At 39.3% G+C, this 17806-nt stretch overlaps 3 protein-coding genes across 4 annotated transcripts; 2 read left to right on the top strand and 1 right to left on the bottom strand.

Moving 5' to 3' along the window:
• Positions 1-400: 400 nt before the first annotated feature.
• Positions 401-4761, top strand: agxta (alanine--glyoxylate and serine--pyruvate aminotransferase a). 2 transcript variants are annotated; one of them, XM_079351377.1, is made up of 11 exons: positions 401-665; positions 2214-2406; positions 2706-2770; positions 2871-2959; positions 3043-3113; positions 3207-3291; positions 3373-3471; positions 3556-3625; positions 4217-4312; positions 4401-4529; positions 4641-4761. In XM_079351377.1, exons 1-11 carry the CDS (start codon positions 507-509, stop codon positions 4746-4748), a joined length of 1164 nt encoding a protein of 387 aa, XP_079207503.1. In that variant the 5' UTR covers positions 401-506; the 3' UTR covers positions 4749-4761. The 2 variants fall into 2 exon arrangements, with proteins under 2 accessions (XP_079207503.1, XP_079207502.1); XM_079351376.1 differs by having other exon boundaries at positions 2859-2959.
• A 1695-nt stretch (positions 4762-6456) lies between these two features.
• On the top strand, positions 6457-8977 carry dtymk (deoxythymidylate kinase (thymidylate kinase)). The gene is made up of 5 exons (XM_079350115.1): positions 6457-6675; positions 6756-6864; positions 7515-7605; positions 7939-8136; positions 8602-8977. The coding sequence occupies exons 1-5, from the start codon at positions 6546-6548 to the stop codon at positions 8710-8712; spliced, it is 639 nt and encodes a 212-aa protein (XP_079206241.1). The 5' UTR covers positions 6457-6545; the 3' UTR covers positions 8713-8977.
• On the bottom strand, positions 8883-15900 carry atg4b (autophagy related 4B, cysteine peptidase). Its single transcript, XM_079350114.1, has 13 exons — positions 15790-15900; positions 14159-14260; positions 13953-14024; positions 13734-13832; positions 13483-13584; positions 13336-13408; positions 12350-12429; positions 11781-11971; positions 10368-10446; positions 10094-10239; positions 9894-9950; positions 9712-9805; positions 8883-9569 (listed from the first exon to the last, which is right to left on the bottom strand). The coding sequence occupies exons 1-13, from the start codon at positions 15797-15799 to the stop codon at positions 9496-9498; spliced, it is 1179 nt and encodes a 392-aa protein (XP_079206240.1). The 5' UTR covers positions 15800-15900; the 3' UTR covers positions 8883-9495.
• Between the last annotated feature and the right edge of the window lie 1906 nt (positions 15901-17806).

The raw sequence follows: 17806 nt of genomic DNA, 5'->3' as shown, positions 1-17806 counted from the left end.
TTACTGAACGTTAATAAGACACATACTGTAATAAAAATGGATCTTAAGACAGAAAGTGTTTTTAAAAAATGCTTTATTTGTTGCAGACTCTTCTCACTGCAGACCCCTCCTGCTCCTTATAACTGCATCATAGTTTCTGTTTACTATTTTCAATAATCCTCTCAGTAAAGAACCTGGGCAAAAACAGAACAATCTTAACATTATTTACTTCCCGTAGAATCACATAATTTCATACAAATGTTCACAGCCAGGGGATAAAGTGTAGAGCTGTAACACTTCAGCTTGATTCTCTGGTGAGTCTGTGGTCAATAATTAACACCTGAATTCAGGTGAGCGACCTTCGTATCTTTAAAACTAGCCGGGCTCCCTGTGCAAAGAAAGTGTTGACAGAAAGAGACAGAGAACAAAGCTACAAATGTTGTGACAGACTTCTGACCTGAGGATCTCACCGGTCAGACAGACGAGAGGTCTCAGTGCTTTCACTGCTTTGCCACACAGCTGGGAATATGTCGTCCATCTCTGTACCGCCACCAAAATGTCTGCAGAAACCATTGGTCGTTCCTTATCGTCACATGTTTGGACCAGGACCTTCCAACGTTCCCCCAAGGATCCTAGAGGCAGGAGCCAATCCTGTCATTGGACACATGCATCCAGAGATATTTGAGGTAACTCAGTGGTCCAACACGTTAAGCAGTGCTGTAAGGAGGAGAAGCACAAGATGAATAAAGTTACCATTTTACATTTTACTGTAGAAATGTACAGATAGACACTTTAGAAGTTATGGAAAGCTCAATATCAAAATATACAAACTGTCTATTGTAGGATGATTGAATTAATGTGTCTTTTTAAATATCCATGCAGTTTTGATTAAGTGTATATATATATATATATATACACACACACACACACACACACACACACACACACACAACAAGTTACACTGAAACAAGTTTCAGATTACATCATTTACATATTAAGCAATACTACAGTTCTGTTGGGCAGTGGGCCCATCAGAGAAGAAAGGCATAGAGGCATATAAGGTGGTGAACATGTGTGTGTAAGTATATATATATATATATATATATATATATACATATAAATGTGTGTGTGTGTGTGTGTGTGTGTATACAGTCTATGGTATACACACACACACACACATACATATATACACATACACATATATATACACATACACACACACGTGTGTAAGTATGTATGTATGTGTGTGTATATATATATATATATATATATATATATATATATATATATATATATATACACACATACACGTGTGAGTAAGTATGTATGTATATATTGTATATTACCCAACACAATGTCAAATACTATTAAAGCAACTGAAGCTTTAAAATGCCTTTCACATGTGCAAGCATCAGAAACAGTAATAAAATAGTACAGTAAATGATAATATTAATCTCTCATAAGGATGAATCTGCAATTATAAATATTCACATTGAAAGCATGTTTTGCAGAGAATATTTGTGTATTTCAACAAGTATATATATTTTTCCATCAAACAGAGTTTTGTCACTTTCATATCAGTTCATCATCCAACACTAAATAACATGTGCTGCAGTTACTGTAGACATTTACTGTTAGAATAGACATCACATATGATGCTGGTTTAAGTGCTGTACTTTTTAGTTTCTCATTAAAAAGCTGAAATGTACAAAAACAAAGGACTTCATTTGTTGTAACTTATTTGACGGACATGTTACCTTTCAGTGACTTAAAACGGAAGCTGCAAAGTGTAATTGGAAACTTAATTCACATTCAAGGATGAGGGATGTAGTTATAATGATTGAGGATGAGGCAAGGGGCAAAACATTAAATGATATCAATCGTGTTTTACAATCGTTTAAACTAGATATTCACGAAACCAAATAAAAGTTAATTTAAGAAATGTGCGTATAGGACTAAGTTACAGTTTTGTGGGCCGCTGGTGGCCTAACAGTGAATTCGCACCCTATGCACAGACGCTATTGTTCCCAAATCTGACCTGCGGCTCATTTCCACCCTATATCACCCTATATATCCCCAATATTAAAATAATTCACACACCGGTGAGCTCCAGTGTTTAAACTAACCTGTTTGTCAGTCTGTGAATTACAGAAGGACATGGAACAGGATGGAATTACAAAATAATATCTTTCTATTCAAACCTTTAACCAACATGTGCTTATTTTATGTTACAGATCATGAACGACATTAAAAGTGGAATCCAGTACATGTTTCAAACTCAGAACAACATGACATTAGCAGTGAGTGGCACTGGACACACTGCCATGGAGTGTGCTATCTTCAACACAGTAGAGGCCGGGGAGAGCGTGCTGACCGCAGTCAACGGCATATGGGGTGAACGAGCAGCAGAAATGGCTGAAAGGATTGGTAAGACTTGTTTTTTAAAATATCAAAAGCAACAAAGGTTAATTTATTCTCTCTGTTCCTCTCAACTGAGAACAAAACTGGTTTCTAATAAAACTAAAAATCCAAAAACCAAATCACACGTTGATAGAAGCTAAAGAGGTATCCTCTTGAAAATGCCAATAATTGTAAAATTGTACCAATAATAACATCAAGAAAATGTTGCCACTCTTCTTTCTTTAAATGAGCAGTAAGTAAAAGGTTAAAAATGTTTTCTGAGGTTATTTTATCCTCATGCACTTTAATGCACTTCAATCTAAAAGGGGCCAGAGTGAATACAGTAGTGGCGCCCCCTGGTGGATTCTTATCCAATGCAGACATTGAAAAGGTATTACTCTGGTTTTTTTTAATCATCAGATTTCTCAAATTATTTGTGACAACTACTGTTTCATGAGTAAACTATTTTCTCATCGAAGGCCTTATCAAAACACAGACCAGCGGTGTTCTTCGTCGCACATGGAGAGTCTTCGACAGGAGTCCTGCATCCTTTAGACGGCATTGGACAGCTGTGCCATAAGTAAGACACACCATTCACTCATCTTAATCATATCAGTGATAATAAGGGAAGTGATGATCTGTATTGTGTTTTTTTTTCTACAGGTATAACTGCTTGTTTCTTGTTGACTCTGTGGCATCAATAGGTGGAGCTCCTCTGTACATGGACCAGCAAGGTTGAGAATTAAAACCTGCTCGATGTTTCAAGTTAACTACTAATGACATCATTTACTGTAGTGCGTTATCTTTTTTGACTTTTGTATTTGCAGAGATAGACATCCTATACACAGGCTCCCAAAAAGTTCTGAACGCTCCTCCAGGTACAGCTCCTATCTCGTTCAGTGAAAGAGCATGGTGAGAAATTCATAGAAAAGTCACAGTTACAGTTTGTCTACACTTCAGATGCAAGTATTTAAAGGATGAATCTTTCTACAGCCAGAAGATATTTAACAGGAGAACAAAGCCTGTGTCATTCTTCTTGGATTTGGGTTGGCTTGCAAACTACTGGGGATGTGACGGCAAACCCTCAAGAGTGTAAGAACATTACATTTTTAAATGTACGCCATATTTTCTACAAATTCTGAACATATTTCTGTCTTTTTAATTCATTCTCTACAGATATCACCACACAGGTCCTGTGACTGCATTTTACTCTCTGAGGGAGAGTCTGGCTGTCCTTGTTGAGGAGGTATTTTGTCTTTATTTTAAGGTCTTCAGAGTTATCGCAGTTTTAAAAATTCATTTTAGGTACATTTTATGTATATATTTTAGAGATAAAACAGTTAATAAAGTTGAAAATCAGAGTGACAGTGGGGAATGATGACATGCAGTTAAGCAGCTGCCAGGGTGCCCGCTTTGAGGACTATGGCTCTGTACACATGTTGTTACTCACACAAGACTGAAAAAAGAAGGATACTGTACTTTTAAGGTTGTGGCACCTACAAATGTACATTTTGAAACTGTCTTTCCCCAGAAATGAGAGAAGTGAATGTTGTGGACACTTTTAAAAAGCAGCTTAAGACCCATCTGTTCAGACTAGCCTCGGTTTGATCTGTCTATAATTTATTGTCTCTGCTTCATCATTTATTATGAAGCACTTTGTGACGCCTGTTCTTGAAAAGAGCTATATAAATACACTTTACTTTCTTACATTATAACTCAGAGCACCTCTCCTGTGCTGCTAGCATTGCTGTGATTACTGCCTTTAAAATGTGCATGCATACATTTAAGCTATGGTTTATGTAATAAATGATCATGGTTTTTTTTCTTGTCACCTAAGGGTCTGGAGAACTCATGGAAAAGACATCAAAGTGTGGCAGAATATTTCCATACTGGCTTAGAGAGCATGGGTCTAAAACTGTTTGTTAAAGAAAAGGTGAGTTATATAAACGTGTCATAAATGATATGAGGAAGAATTTACATCATGCATGATGCCAAAGTCCTGACTTTAATGTTTACTGCAGACAGCGCGGCTTCCAACAGTGACCACTATTGTTGCTCCTCATGGATACGACTGGAAAGAGATCACGTCATACATCATGAAAACACATAATCTGGAGATTTCTGGAGGGCTTGGACCATCAGTTGGCTTGGTAAGAGTTAATAGGGCCACACACCCAGTTCTTTATTTGTAATGTTATGTCTAGAAATCACTTAAATTCTGTGTATCCTAATTCCCTGTTGTTGTGTTCTTGTCTTTTCAGGTGCTGCGTGTGGGACTGATGGGATGTAACAGCAGCAAGGCTAACGTTGACATGGTGTTAGCTGCACTGAAAGATGCCCTGAAACACTGTCATAAGAGCAAAGTGTAACATGCTAAAAGGAACAGACTATGACTAACTGTTTCATAATAAATCTGTTGTTATTATGAATAATAGTCTTGTGCAGTTTAATCACTACAAGGATAAGCATCGTTATTTTCGGGTTTTGTCAAAGTTTCTTTGATAATTCTTACTACAAATGTCAGACACATCTCTGTTACTTTGAGTCCAAATCTCAATAAAAAGGTCCCTGCCAATGTACAGTTGTTTGTGTTTCTGTGCAATAAAACTAGCTGTCTTGATTTCATAGCTCTCTGTCACACACACACACACACACACACACACACACACACACACACACACACACACACACACACACACACACACATAATCGGTTTGAATACATGGTTTTTAGCCAAATCCATGTTTTGTCCAGTTAGATATTGAAAGTGGGTAACTGCATTATTTGAATGTCCTTCAGATTACTTCATGGGACAATCACTGAGAAGCAAATGGTCATGATGGGATGAGAACATTCATTTTCAGGTTAATGGCTGTAGCCTTTTTAAGGGTTTATCTCTTGATAAAACTTGGTCTTAGTTATCTACACAATAGAGAACAAAAGTGATGACGTATTTTTGCAGGCCAACTTGAACGTAGCATCTCCAAAGGATCTAACTGGTACTGAATTGCCAGAGTGACCATGCCTCACTCTTTTTTTTGTTTCTGTTTTCCTGTGATTTTATTTTTTGTTATAGAAAATAATAATCTAAAATAAATTCAAATTCAAATTTTCAAAGCTAGTGATTATTTGATGTTCGTTTTACAATACTAAAATAGAAAATTTAAATTTGAATTTATTTTAGATTCTTATTTTCTATAACAAAAAATAAAATGATTTATGTTTTTTAATATCCGTTTCTGAAAGGAAAATCAAATTACCAAAAGACACCCAGACCCGAGACCAAGTACCCAGGACCGACCCATGTAATCTCTGCTGTCATTTTAAAAATATATATTTGAGAAAATCTGAATGAAATAGCCTCTTCTAGGTTTTTACTTCACTTTCCTGCATATTTCTGGACTGATAAAAAATGATCTAAACATGAAAGGGATAATAAAGAGCTAAAACAACAAAGGGGTTTTAGCTCTTATACCGCCAGGAGGCCTCGTCGTCAGTCTATAGTCTATAGTCTATAGTCTCTCTCTCTCTCTCTCTCTCTCTCTCTCTCTCTCTCTCTCTCTCTCTCTATATATATATATATATATATATATATATAGCATAGACTGTAAAAATAAATTCAAGGCATCCAGTAGCAATATACAAGACATACAGGACACGAAAAAACGTTTAAATTCAATAATTAATATAAAAAGTGTGATTTTCTTAATTTCTGAATGAACAACATTTAGATATTTGACTTGAAATATATGGTGGTTTTGTACTCACCTCTATGGTCGGTAGATGAATTTCTCTCCGTAAAGATTCTTAAGTTCTTGGTGTAGCTGGGCTGCGTAAATCAGAGCGGTACGCAAAGTGGGCGGGGCGTGTTGCCAGGGCTCCTCCCGCCGGACCCTACTCTGGTTGCAAATGACGTCAAAATTCCAAGATGACGTAGAACGGAAACAGCTACAGTCCACACCACTACAGTCTATGGTCGTCCCCGTTTAGAGAAGAAGAAGAAGAACGAGGACGTAAAAAAAATAAAAACAAAACAAACCTACGTACGTCTGACGTACTTCCGTTCTGGTGCTTGGCTTCAGAAAAACAGCGGGTAAATGCGTTGATAAACTTGTGTTGACTTGTGTTTTGGAGGGAAACCGGAGCACAAATCAGCACAGGAGGAGATGGCGTGTAAACGCGGAGCTCTCATCGTGCTGGAGGGAGTCGACAAAGCCGGGAAAACGACGCAGTGCACGAAGCTCGTCCAGGCGCTGCAGCAGCGCGGGAGCCCGGCGGAGATGATGAGATTTCCTGGTCTGGATCTTTACCTCTTCGCGTGGTTGAAATATGTGTCACGAAGCATCCACATGTTGACGTGCTGTTTATTGTGGCAGACAGGACAACGACCATCGGACAGCTGATAAGCGCCTACCTGGAGAAGAAAAGTGATCTGGAGGACCACACGGTGCATCTGCTCTTCTCTGCAAACAGATGGGAACTAGTGTAAGACTAAAAACACACATTGGAACAGAGCTTTACTTCGAGCTGTATACAAATTCATAGACTTAACCTAAACGTTTATTTTTAATAGTAATGATGTTGACTAACTAGATAATTTCCACTTGGAGGAACTCCTGGTATTGTGTGTACCAGCTCAATATAATGTACCAGCTCAATATAAAAGGTAATGCAGGTAATGCTTTAAGTGCTGTTTTTAAAATTGGTATTGGGATTAAACAAAAAAATCAATTATTGGATAGATGCTGGCTACTACTACTACTAACTACTAACCTGAAGACACTGTATCCACCATATCACATGCACCCTAATAGAAATCATTGGTAAATGGTAAATGGACTTGAGCTTGTATAGCGCTTTTCTAGTCTTCCGACTACTCAAAGCGCTTTTACACCTACCCATTCACACCCATTCACACAGATGGGCTGGATATGTGGCCCATCCAGTATCTATCCATTCATGCCACATTCATACGCCCCAGATGCAGCAGGGGGAGCAATTTGGGGTTAAGTGTCTTGCCCAAGGACACATCGGACATGTTGCTCGCAGGAGCTGGGGATCGAACCCTCAACCTTCCGATTGAGGGGCGACGACTCTACCAACTGAGCCACAGCCGCCCCTCATTCTTTCCACAGGCCTCTAATGAAGAAGAAGTTGGAGCAAGGCATCTCTCTGGTTGTAGATCGCTACGCCTTCTCTGGAGTTGCTTTCACCAGTGCCAAGCCAGTAAGTCTTTTCTAGGGTTGCAAAGGGGTGGAAACTTTCCATGGGAAGTTAAGCGTGGGAATTTTGGAAATATATTACTCTTAAATATAATGCCGGTAAAACTCAAATAATATTGATACCACAGCACTGTGAGTAAAATTTCTGTTTCTGGTCATTTCTTGGTTCTGCCAACACATTTGTGCAATGCTGAGTTAAATGTAGCACAGAAGATCAGTGTTCTTTTAAAAGCTCTGGTAGTTTTCAATACTGTTGATTATTAAAATAGCAGAGATATTGTTCTTTTAAAGCATGCTGTAACAAAAACTGTGACCTACATGTTTTCACCTCCTTCAGGGTTTCAGTCTGGACTGGTGCAAGAACCCCGATGTAGGCCTGCCGAAGCCGGACCTTGTAATGTTTCTCCAGCTCAGTCCAGCTGAAGCTGCTCAAAGGGGTCAGTTTGGAGAAGAGAGATACGAGACCAGTACTTTCCAGAAAACAGTCCAACAGAAGTTTGAATACCTGATGAAAGATCCTTCAGTCAACTGGCAGGTATGATGCAGATCTGGATTCCTGATCAAAAAGTCATTTTTCGATGTAGAAGTTGTTGTAGTCTCTTGTTTTCAAATAGTGCCTTCACGTGTATCCCCTCTAACAACCAGCAGGGGGCAACACCAGTTGAGTAGTTTGATTGGATGAAATCACACATTCTCAATCAGGTTTACTTCAATTAACAGTTTCCTCATGAGTTAATGCTCTCATCCACCAATTTCAAGTATTCTCCAATACTGAATAATGTTGCCATTCAATTTAGAAATAACAGAAACAATAAGGATGGCTACCTGTGAGGCGGTAACAATGCTGCCTTTCAAATGAAACACGGTCACATCTGGCTCCAAAGTAATTTTAAAAAAAAAGAAAAGAAAAAGATTGTGACTGATTTCAGCCCTGGTGTTGACTTTTAATGATTTAATAAAATGATGAAGATGACACCTGCTTGTGATGCGTCTCTTCTAGGTAATAGACGCTTCTCAGAGCGTTGACGACGTGCATAAGGACATCACGACGCACAGCTTGAGCGCCATCAACTCAGCTCAGAACGTCCAGCTGGGAGAGCTGTGGAAGTGACCGTGCTGCTCTCTGAAGAAGGAACTGTGTCGTAACCCAAATACTCTTCTCCACACGTTATTGCACCGTGTCTTTATTTCGGTCACTGCGAGATAAATGCATAAACAAATGGCCTGATGCTGAAATATAACTTCTTATTTCTTGAAGTTGAGAAGAACAACGGTCACATATCAGATTCTGATTTCATTTTTAATTCTCATACATGTCTATTGTTCTTGCGCCTGTCTATACAGCGTATCGATTAAATAAATAATCTTCAAATGAACATGTGTGTACGTTTTAAACTTGGCAAGGATACTTTGCATGAATAATTAATACAGCATGTCTGCTGAGTTGACTCGTTTTGGTTTCATTACAGGCTGTTACAAACTTAGTTAGTAGTGACAAACTGCGTAAGCCGTGGGCATCATGAACCGACGTGTTCCTATACAACATAAAACTGTTATGGCAATTAAAATCATGGAGTCAGGGAAAGGCACCATATCACTTCAGAATAAACATGTAAAGTGTTAAGACTCAAATGGAAACGCATGGATGTGGAAGATGTGCATACAGAATTAGTCCTGAGCTCCTGCTACGGCTTCCACCAGGCGGTCTCAATGTCGGATGCGGAGCGCTTTCATTGGCTTTTTCGAGAAGAACGCTGTGTGATGCACACTGACTACGCCGTTGGAGCTGAACCGGCACAAGAGTTCTCCAGTTAATGTTCATCCTCTCAGAGAAGAGACAGAAGATTCTCTCGCCGACTTTGTCGAGAACAGTGAATCATTGTCCGTTTGATCCTCACAGGGAAAGGATCTCAAACTCTTCATCCTCTGAATCGAAGAACCGCTCCAGCCTGTCCGAGTCCGAGAAATCTGTCAAGTACAACATCAAATGACTTTAAGATGACTAAATGTTTTTAATTGAAGCTTCTTTGAGGAACTTTTAGACTGTGTAAAAGTTGTCGACTGCTGTGGACACTTGAAAGCTGCACAGGAGCTTTAAAAAGGAAATTACCAGGAGTAAGGTTAAGGGTGTCCACAATGACCATATGGGAGGGCTGACTGTCTACGAGTTCAAACATGGGCAGGCCACCTCTTTTGCAGGACAGCTAGAGAAGAGAAGAAAACATTGAATGATGAGGTGCACACAGATAACTGATGCTTCATGTCACAGGTGAAGCCTTCACAGAAACATACCCTTCTGATGCGCATACACCAGTCATCAAACTCGTCCTCTGTTCTGCAGAAGAAACCCTGGCAGACATCAGAAAACAAAAAGCCGCTGAACATCGGAGGGACTGCTAACACGTTCAGCCTTCTTGCATGAAACGGCAGGCTTTGTTTTAGGAGAAGATAAAATGCTCTGGACTAGATAAACCCCCCCGTGGTGCTCTTACTGCTGCGATGGACGGGTCCAGTTCACAGATGTGCATGCGACAGGGCGGGTGCTGACAGTGGTACGTCTCATCTTGGACCTGTCCGTCTTCACACGTTTCCACTGCAGGCTGAGTGGTGTGTGGGTCTAAATAGATGAGTTCCTCGCCTTAAACGAAACAAGGACACAAACATGTTTGTAATTGTGTCATCATCTTTGTGTATGTGCTTATAATGAGTATGAGCGTGCAGTACACAGCTCAGTGTTGAATTCATAAACACAGAGACCAGACATACCGACATAACCAATGAAGTAATGGGCACTGTTGGGTTTCCCCCCGATAACGCCCAGAGACTGAGGCAGCATGAAGCATTGCTGTGGAAAGAGACGAGAGGGTTTATCTTACTCAAGCTGGAGCTGACTTTGCCTCATAGTAAATCACGTACCTGTGTTTATAAATGTTCTAGTCATTTCAAACACAAACAAAGGTTAAGATGGAAATTTCTTTGACAACAAAAACAGGCTGAAAAGTCTTCATAAAAGCAAAGACTGCTAGTAAAAATAAATAACAATTATTCCCTCATAAGCTTCCATATTTCCACACATCATCCACCGGCTTCATCACAGAATTGAAATAATATGAGCACTGAAAAACTTTCCTCGAACCGTTTTCATTCAGCCTTTCCAGCCAAGAACAAAATGTTTTCTGGTTGAGCTGCATGGAAGGAACAGACTTACGGATGTTTGGTTTTTTTGGGGGGTTTTTTATCAGCCAGTCCCCTGGTAAAAATGTCTCCAAGTAGTCAGACTGAGTCACTGTTTTAACTATTCAACAATATTCAGGAAGATTTACTGGGACGTTAATTTCCTGAGCAGCTTCACTGCCCTTATGTTCTTCTCCACCAGTTCCTCATGTACGTACTTCCAAATAAATTGTATTTTTAGGCAAAAACTGACATGAGTCAGGCACCCCGGATAAGTTGTAAACTCTGACTTTGGCAGCATCCTTTCACGCCCTGAATTTTCTTTTTTTTTGGGTCACTCGCAGTAAGGCGTTGTCTTGAGCTGAATCTTTTAGGGAAATCATTTTCATGAACACCTGGGTCATTTTTTTTTAAATATGTAAAGAGTGTAACTGATCACTTGGTGCAAACATTCAGAGTTGGCCAAGTAATTGATAAAAGTCACCACGTTATGCAACATAATGGACAATATACCAACAGAGAGAAACCTTTGGTAGAAGGACATGTTTGTACTTTACAGCCAACAGTTATTACAATGACTTCTTCAAAGCCACCTGACTCCACTGACGGGGCAGCTGTAGGCCTAATTCCTGAGGTACGGGGAATACATCTACTGGACTTGTTAAGGAGTCTGATGGTTTGATTCTATCATCAAAGAAAAGCTCTACATATGAATCTATTGATTCTGAGCCTATCAGTAAAACACAGGAGCACTTTAGTTTAGTGGATTATTAAAAGTCGTGGTAACCTGAATATAACCCGAGAACACAGAGATGTTTTTGTATATATCAGATTCCTCAACATGTCAAAGACTGAAATGAGTTTTTATATTTCGTATACCGGGTTTTCAGGGACAATGACTCTATTAGAGGATATAAGAGAGTTATATGAGAGTTCATTCATTGACAATGTGACTTCTTTCAAGTAAATGTACATAATGGGAGCCTTCACTGCGAAGTACTGTACCTTCAGGGTTTCTATGTAGGCCTCATTTATATCACTCAGGCCCAGCCTGAGAGGGATGAGCAGGACCAGAGGTTTCCAGAGAGCCGTGTCCTCCTCAGCCAGGGCACACGCCCCCTCCAGGCAGCCGTTGAGCTCGCCGGCTCCCTCGGGTTCAGCACAGGCTCCTTCCAGCCAGGGCATACAAAGACGCTCTGAAGTGAGGTAATTATAAGACAACAATGAATAAATAAACATCTTGATCAAAATAAGGCCCAGCTCTTGTCCTGTGTTGCTAAACTGTAAACTTGAGCCAGCGAAAGATTTAAACAGATCAACTGCTAAATAAATTACTGACACAAACTACACAGCTGTTTTTATATTTATATAAAACGTCAACCTAATAGAAACTTTTCCACTTTGAAACATTGTCTAGAACCAAATGATTATTGGATGAACTTTTGTTTTGTTTTCACCCTGAACCTTTGACCTGTAGAAACAGTCATCAGTTCAGACACGAGTACACGGACTGGAGGGACGTTCAAACTGCTTTAGTCATTTAAAAAAGATACACTCATTACATGTACACTCACTGATCTCCTCGATGACCACAGTGTTGTCCATCGCCACGTGCACCACCAGTCTGCTCCACGTATCGAACACTGCCAGCTTCCTGAAATCAAGACGCCACATTAACTCCCATCATGCTTTACTGTGTTTTTAACCAGATCACCTCCTCAGCCCACAGAATACTGTCCACTGTGTTAACCATACACTGTGAGAGTGGGACATAAAGACATCATTATATCGTTCTCAAAGCACCTCCTCCTGCTCATGTCACACTGTAATGCTGATCTACTGTTAGCACTGTAGCACTGCGAAACACGGCTCCTTTGCTGCAAAGGCAGTGAAACAGAAAACAGCTTTCAACATGGACTTAAACTTTGCACAGTGAACATATAAAATGAAGGTATGGGTGGAGAGAAAGTGTTTAGAGGAAGGAATGGTATTTGTTGAACCTCACAGATTCACACAACTGTTCAGTTTAGAAACACTGAATGTAAACTAAAATGTGTTTGTAATAAACTGATTCGAGGTTCAATGAGACCACAAACAAACAAATAAACAAACCACATGCAGAGCTCACTGCTGTTCATGACTGCCACTTTTCTTTAAACTGCAGGTGGATAGATTCAAATGAATAAAACATTGGCTTCAGACGAGGGACTGGTGATTGTTATTATTGACTCATAATCTTACAAACTACTGATGGATAAATGGACTGTCCATCTGATGGACTGTTGGATAAATTATGGGGAAACTGTTGCCTTTTCAAAGTTATATAACATTTATAGACATAAAACTGTTGTTTGTTCTGCGTTGTGATGATGTCACTCAAACGTAGACGTTAAAGGGAAGCCTCGTTGAGTAAGGTCTGGAAACCGTGTGGGCGTCATAAGCATATCAAGCTTCAGCCTCCACCTTACGATAGGCTTCATGATTTTTATTGTCAAAGAAGATAAAACTTGTAAACGCAGATTGAAATAAACTACTGCTGAATCTGTAGTCCAGTACTCACTTTAGAACCTGGGCGACTGTGTTGGGTCCATACCACTGACCTATAGGCTTTCCCTCTCCAACTCCCATTTGAGCTGCAGAATTCAAAAAGATCACAATATTACACAACATGTAATTGTATTAAAACAAGTGAAAGTTTCACACTTACCAATTTGATGGATGGAATAATAACTGTCTTTTTTGTCAATGAAGGCGTTGAGAATACTGATGTACTCTTCTCTTTGTTTCTTTCCTTTCGCCCATCTCCAGTCTGAGAACAAAAGGTCACTTATCATGTCTGTGTGAAACGAGCTTTGTTTGCTGAAGGTTACTCAGTGGAGGACAGATGTAAGTGCCATAAAACATCTTATTTTCTGGCAGAAAAAAATCTCATGGGATTAGTTTTTTAAGTTGTCTTACCTCTGCCTAAATGTCGACACATCAAGGCCTCTCCCAGGATCATCTGGCCGCACCGTAACATACACCCCCATCCTGTATCTGATGTTGGTCCTGTCCCGCCTGGAACACATTAAAGAATCATGCATGAGCGGCCCTTATGTAGTAAGACGTGTCAAATCTCCAAACTCATCATCAGGTGGAGTTAAGAGCATCAAATAAACTACACATCTCTTCACTTACCGATGGGTGGGAAGTTTTTTCTGTATGTGAACCACAGTCGGGAAGTGACGTCTGATAAAATCTCATCTTTCTCTACATGGACAACAGAAATCAACGTATCACGACTCATGGAAGAGAAAAGCGAACACAATGCTTACATGTTATTCAAAAGCTAAATACTCGTTCCTCTCTGTGTCACATGCATGTTGCATTTTTTACGGTCCTACCTGTGAGGGCATTGTACTCTTTTCCTAAGATCCACACCGGCTCTGAGGTCTCAGGAAAATCTTCAAACTCTCCAAAGCGAAGTGTGTCGTATGTCAAGGTAGCTGCAAAAAGAAAAAAAAAGAGGCAAGAGTCAAGAGCACGTTTAAAAAATTGCAGGGGAGGGGCGCAGGATAGCCAAGCGCTTATGTTGCACGCCCAGCGTGCTGCAGCTGTTGTCCTATTTGCAGCGGCGTTGGGTTCGAATCCGCCCTTGGCTCTTTGATACACGTTATCCCGCACTCTCTCCTCCCAACATTTCTTGTCTCTGTCTTCAACTGTTCTATCTGACAAAGGCAAAAGAGACTTATAAAGACTGCAGGGGAAACACTTGGTGGTTTAATTGTTTTACACCACTATGAGCTCGTTGCAGACAAAAGAGTCTGTCACTTAGTAGAGATGAATATTTGAATATCATCCTTGAATTTCCCTCAGGATCGATAAAGTATCCATCTATCTACCTATCTATTTGTTATTTGAGTGAGACAGATTCCAGTTCTTTACTCTATACCAGGCTAACAGATGTGTTTTGTGATGGCTGAAGTGACTCCTCTGTAACTTCATTGAAGAAGCCTTTTGATAACACAGGACATAAAACTGATAATACGTACAATCACATCACTTTGATTTATATAGATGTAGAGGTTTTGATAAAGAACTGAGAGAAGACTTTGTTATACAGCTAGCTGTTATCAGATATGTTAAGAAAAGGCAATGAAGCAATCTCTTAAACAGCCTGCTGACTTTTCACAGCAGTTAAAAAGTTGAGTCCAGGCTCAAAGTCAGCTTTATAAATGGATAAAACAGCATTCAAGAATATACAGAATTATACTTAAGTTTATTTCTTTCCTTTCCTCTGTCAGGATGCTTTTTGATGTCTTGTGTGAAGCACTTTGAATCGTCTTGTTGTTGAAATGTGTCTATAAAAATAAACTTACCTTGTCTGGGAGTAAGAAAACAAAAAGCTGTATCAGTAAATGATACCAAACTAATGTTAATAAGTTTGATCCTGGACACAGAGAGCTGAGATTAACAGCTTCAGAGCTGTAGTAGGAAGTTTGTAAAGAAGTAAGAGTCTATAATAATCTGTATGCATACTGTATTACATGTGTCGTAACAATAATCCTTCCTGGAAATGCTAATGGCAGCATAAATAATAAACTGGAGTGATGGTGCATCCACCCAGAGGATTTCTTTGGGCGTAACTCAGCGTTAGCATTGACTGTCAAGCCAAGGACACACGGCGTTTTATTAGGAAGTAAACCCAACAGACCAACATGACGTTAACAAATGTGATGACATGACCTCGTCCAGATAGTAATCAGGCCGTACAGTGAGCTGTCAAAGCGGGCACACCGCCACATTCAGCAATAACAGCAGGCTAATGTTTGTTAGCTCTTAGCTTTAGTCATCACTTTGGCAGGCTAACGTCACCGAGGCTACAAAGCAATATGTGTCCGACAACTCCGCCACGGCCGAGGAGGAGTTTAGTGACCACAATGTGAAACAGCGATGTTGTGAATACTTTTGTGGGTAGAATAACTTGCTAATGAAGAGAGAAAACAATGTTATTTTACTGTAAAATCTCGCTTACCTGCATCCATCCCGACGGTCTTCACCCTATCTTGTTTGTTGTTCTCTGGTTCTTCGAACCGCCAGACCAATCAGAGGAGAGATCTGCTGTGGAATTTGTGGAGAGGCGGGACATGTTTTCGGCGATAGCAAATAGGATCGCGGGGAGGGCGTGGTTTATGGTTACCAAAGCAAATCAGAATCGGCTGACGTATCCAATCCGTCGACATGGGTTCATGTTTCAAAGTGACACGATACTAGACATCAACACCGCCCCCCTTAACTGACCCTTAACACGACATCTTTTTATTGTTTACTTCAGTTAAAACATTGCCTTACCCTTTACTTTAAGGTTATTATATTTTTGAATTGTATATCATATATATTTTAATTGATGCATGCTCTTAATTTATTCATTTATTTATTTTGCATTTGTTTTGGAGGTTAACATTTATCTTTTGATTAGTAGTCTGATTTTCCTGAATGATTTCCTTTTGAAGTTACTGCATTTCGAATTTTTCAGCCACTGAGTGACTTCCAATATAAGTGAATGATTACATATGAATCACATATGTTGAACAACTGTGGTTAAAAGAACTCCATGTGTTGTAGGCTCACAATCTTCTTCAGTCCCCTTGTTGATGGAGTAGTCACAGGATGAAAATCTTACCTCTGATCTGATGTCAAATGTGATCTCCTAAGAGACGTCTGAGTCAGCAGATGACCACACAGACATTTAGATGAATCTGCTGTAATCGCTGAGGGAGGTCGAAGACAGTGAAAATAGGCTCTTGTCATCCTTGGACGAGGAACTGTGGTGGGAGGTGAGGTCTTTGTCTTCTATGAGGTCCTCACAGTACATGAGCTGATAAGGATCCTCAGCAGTCTGATCAATCATCCCTGACACAGAGGTGTTTGTAATCTCAGATTATTGGTATAAGGTTCTTCGTCCAAGTGACAGAAATCAGACATCTGTCCAAGAAACACAAACATTAGAAAACTGAATATCTTTATTCATATTTTTTTATAGGCACACATTATCACCCTTCACTCACTGTTTGTATTGTTAATACAGTCAAATCATTCTCATGTGAATCAAACCGTCTATTACATAACAATGTAATTAATGTATGTTACAGGTGGATGTATTATTTCAACATCTGTTAAAATATATGAATATCTAATTTGTAATAGTTACAGAGAACAAAGTAAACCAGATTCTCACACATACCTGGCTGCACAAAAGCTTGATGGTGTTCTTGGAGTTTTCTTTTCTTTTTTTTCTCCTCTTGTACTAATGTTGTATTTTCTGCAGATGTTGTGCAATATTGGTTACTGTGGAATATATATGTTGTGGTTTTTAGGTTTGCATTCATGTCTTTTTCTGTTTACTTGTGGATGATATTAGTTTTCTAATGTTTTATGTATTGATTCTACTGTGGAAGATGATGAATGTTTGCAGCACTTTGAGCCAAAGACAAACTTTTCAGACAAAGACAAAGTATTTCATATCTTATAGTATTTTCAGACTTCTATTTAACATAATTCACAAGCAAACCTTTAAATGTTTATTGTTAATTAACAGTAGGAGCCATGTTGGTTATTTGTGTCTTGTTTCTTGTTTATTTCTATTTTTAAGAAGAGTTGCTTGTATTTGTGTATGCATCTTTCAAATTGGCTGACCAGGTTGCAAGGCTTTATGGGATAATACACTTCAGCAAAAGCAATTTTAAAAAATGTGAATTTGTATAAATAAATAAACTGTGTAAAAACCCTGATTTTCATCCCTTTTGGCTCCTCTGAGTCTGTGGTACATGCTCACCTTCACTCTCTGCTGAAGAATTAAAGGGATGTCATGGAAAGCACTTATTATAAACAACATGTTGAGATGTAATTTACCCTTATTCATTCAAAGATTTAAACATAAATTGAATGTAAGTCCATAAACACACATTTACAGTTGTATATTTTACAGTCTCCTGTCTCATTAATACTAATGTGACATGTTGATCCAGGAACATGTTAAACTTGTCCAAATC

The sequence above is a fragment of the Symphodus melops genome (genome assembly GCF_947650265.1).
Source record: "Symphodus melops genome assembly, chromosome: 8".
Classification (NCBI taxonomy): domain Eukaryota; kingdom Metazoa; phylum Chordata; class Actinopteri; order Labriformes; family Labridae; genus Symphodus; species Symphodus melops.
This window is presented reverse-complemented; position numbering and strand designations above follow the sequence as displayed.

Coding starts and splice junctions, on each gene's coding strand:
- agxta (XM_079351376.1), top strand. CDS start 507: ATGTCGTCCATCTCTGTACCGCCACCAAAATGTCTGCAGAAACCATTG. Junction 2,771..2,858: donor CCAATGCAGACATTGAAAAG/GTATTACTCTGG, acceptor TTCTCATCGAAG/GCCTTATCAAAACACAGACC. Junction 3,472..3,555: donor GACGGCAAACCCTCAAGAGT/GTAAGAACATTA, acceptor CATTCTCTACAG/ATATCACCACACAGGTCCTG.
- dtymk (XM_079350115.1), top strand. CDS start 6,546: ATGGCGTGTAAACGCGGAGCTCTCATCGTGCTGGAGGGAGTCGACAAA. Junction 7,606..7,938: donor CTTTCACCAGTGCCAAGCCA/GTAAGTCTTTTC, acceptor CACCTCCTTCAG/GGTTTCAGTCTGGACTGGTG. Junction 8,137..8,601: donor ATCCTTCAGTCAACTGGCAG/GTATGATGCAGA, acceptor CGTCTCTTCTAG/GTAATAGACGCTTCTCAGAG.
- atg4b (XM_079350114.1), bottom strand. Junction 12,430..13,335: donor ACAGTCGCCCAGGTTCTAAA/GTGAGTACTGGA, acceptor TCTTGATTTCAG/GAAGCTGGCAGTGTTCGATA. Junction 11,972..12,349: donor TGTGGTCATCGAGGAGATCA/GTGAGTGTACAT, acceptor ACCTCACTTCAG/AGCGTCTTTGTATGCCCTGG.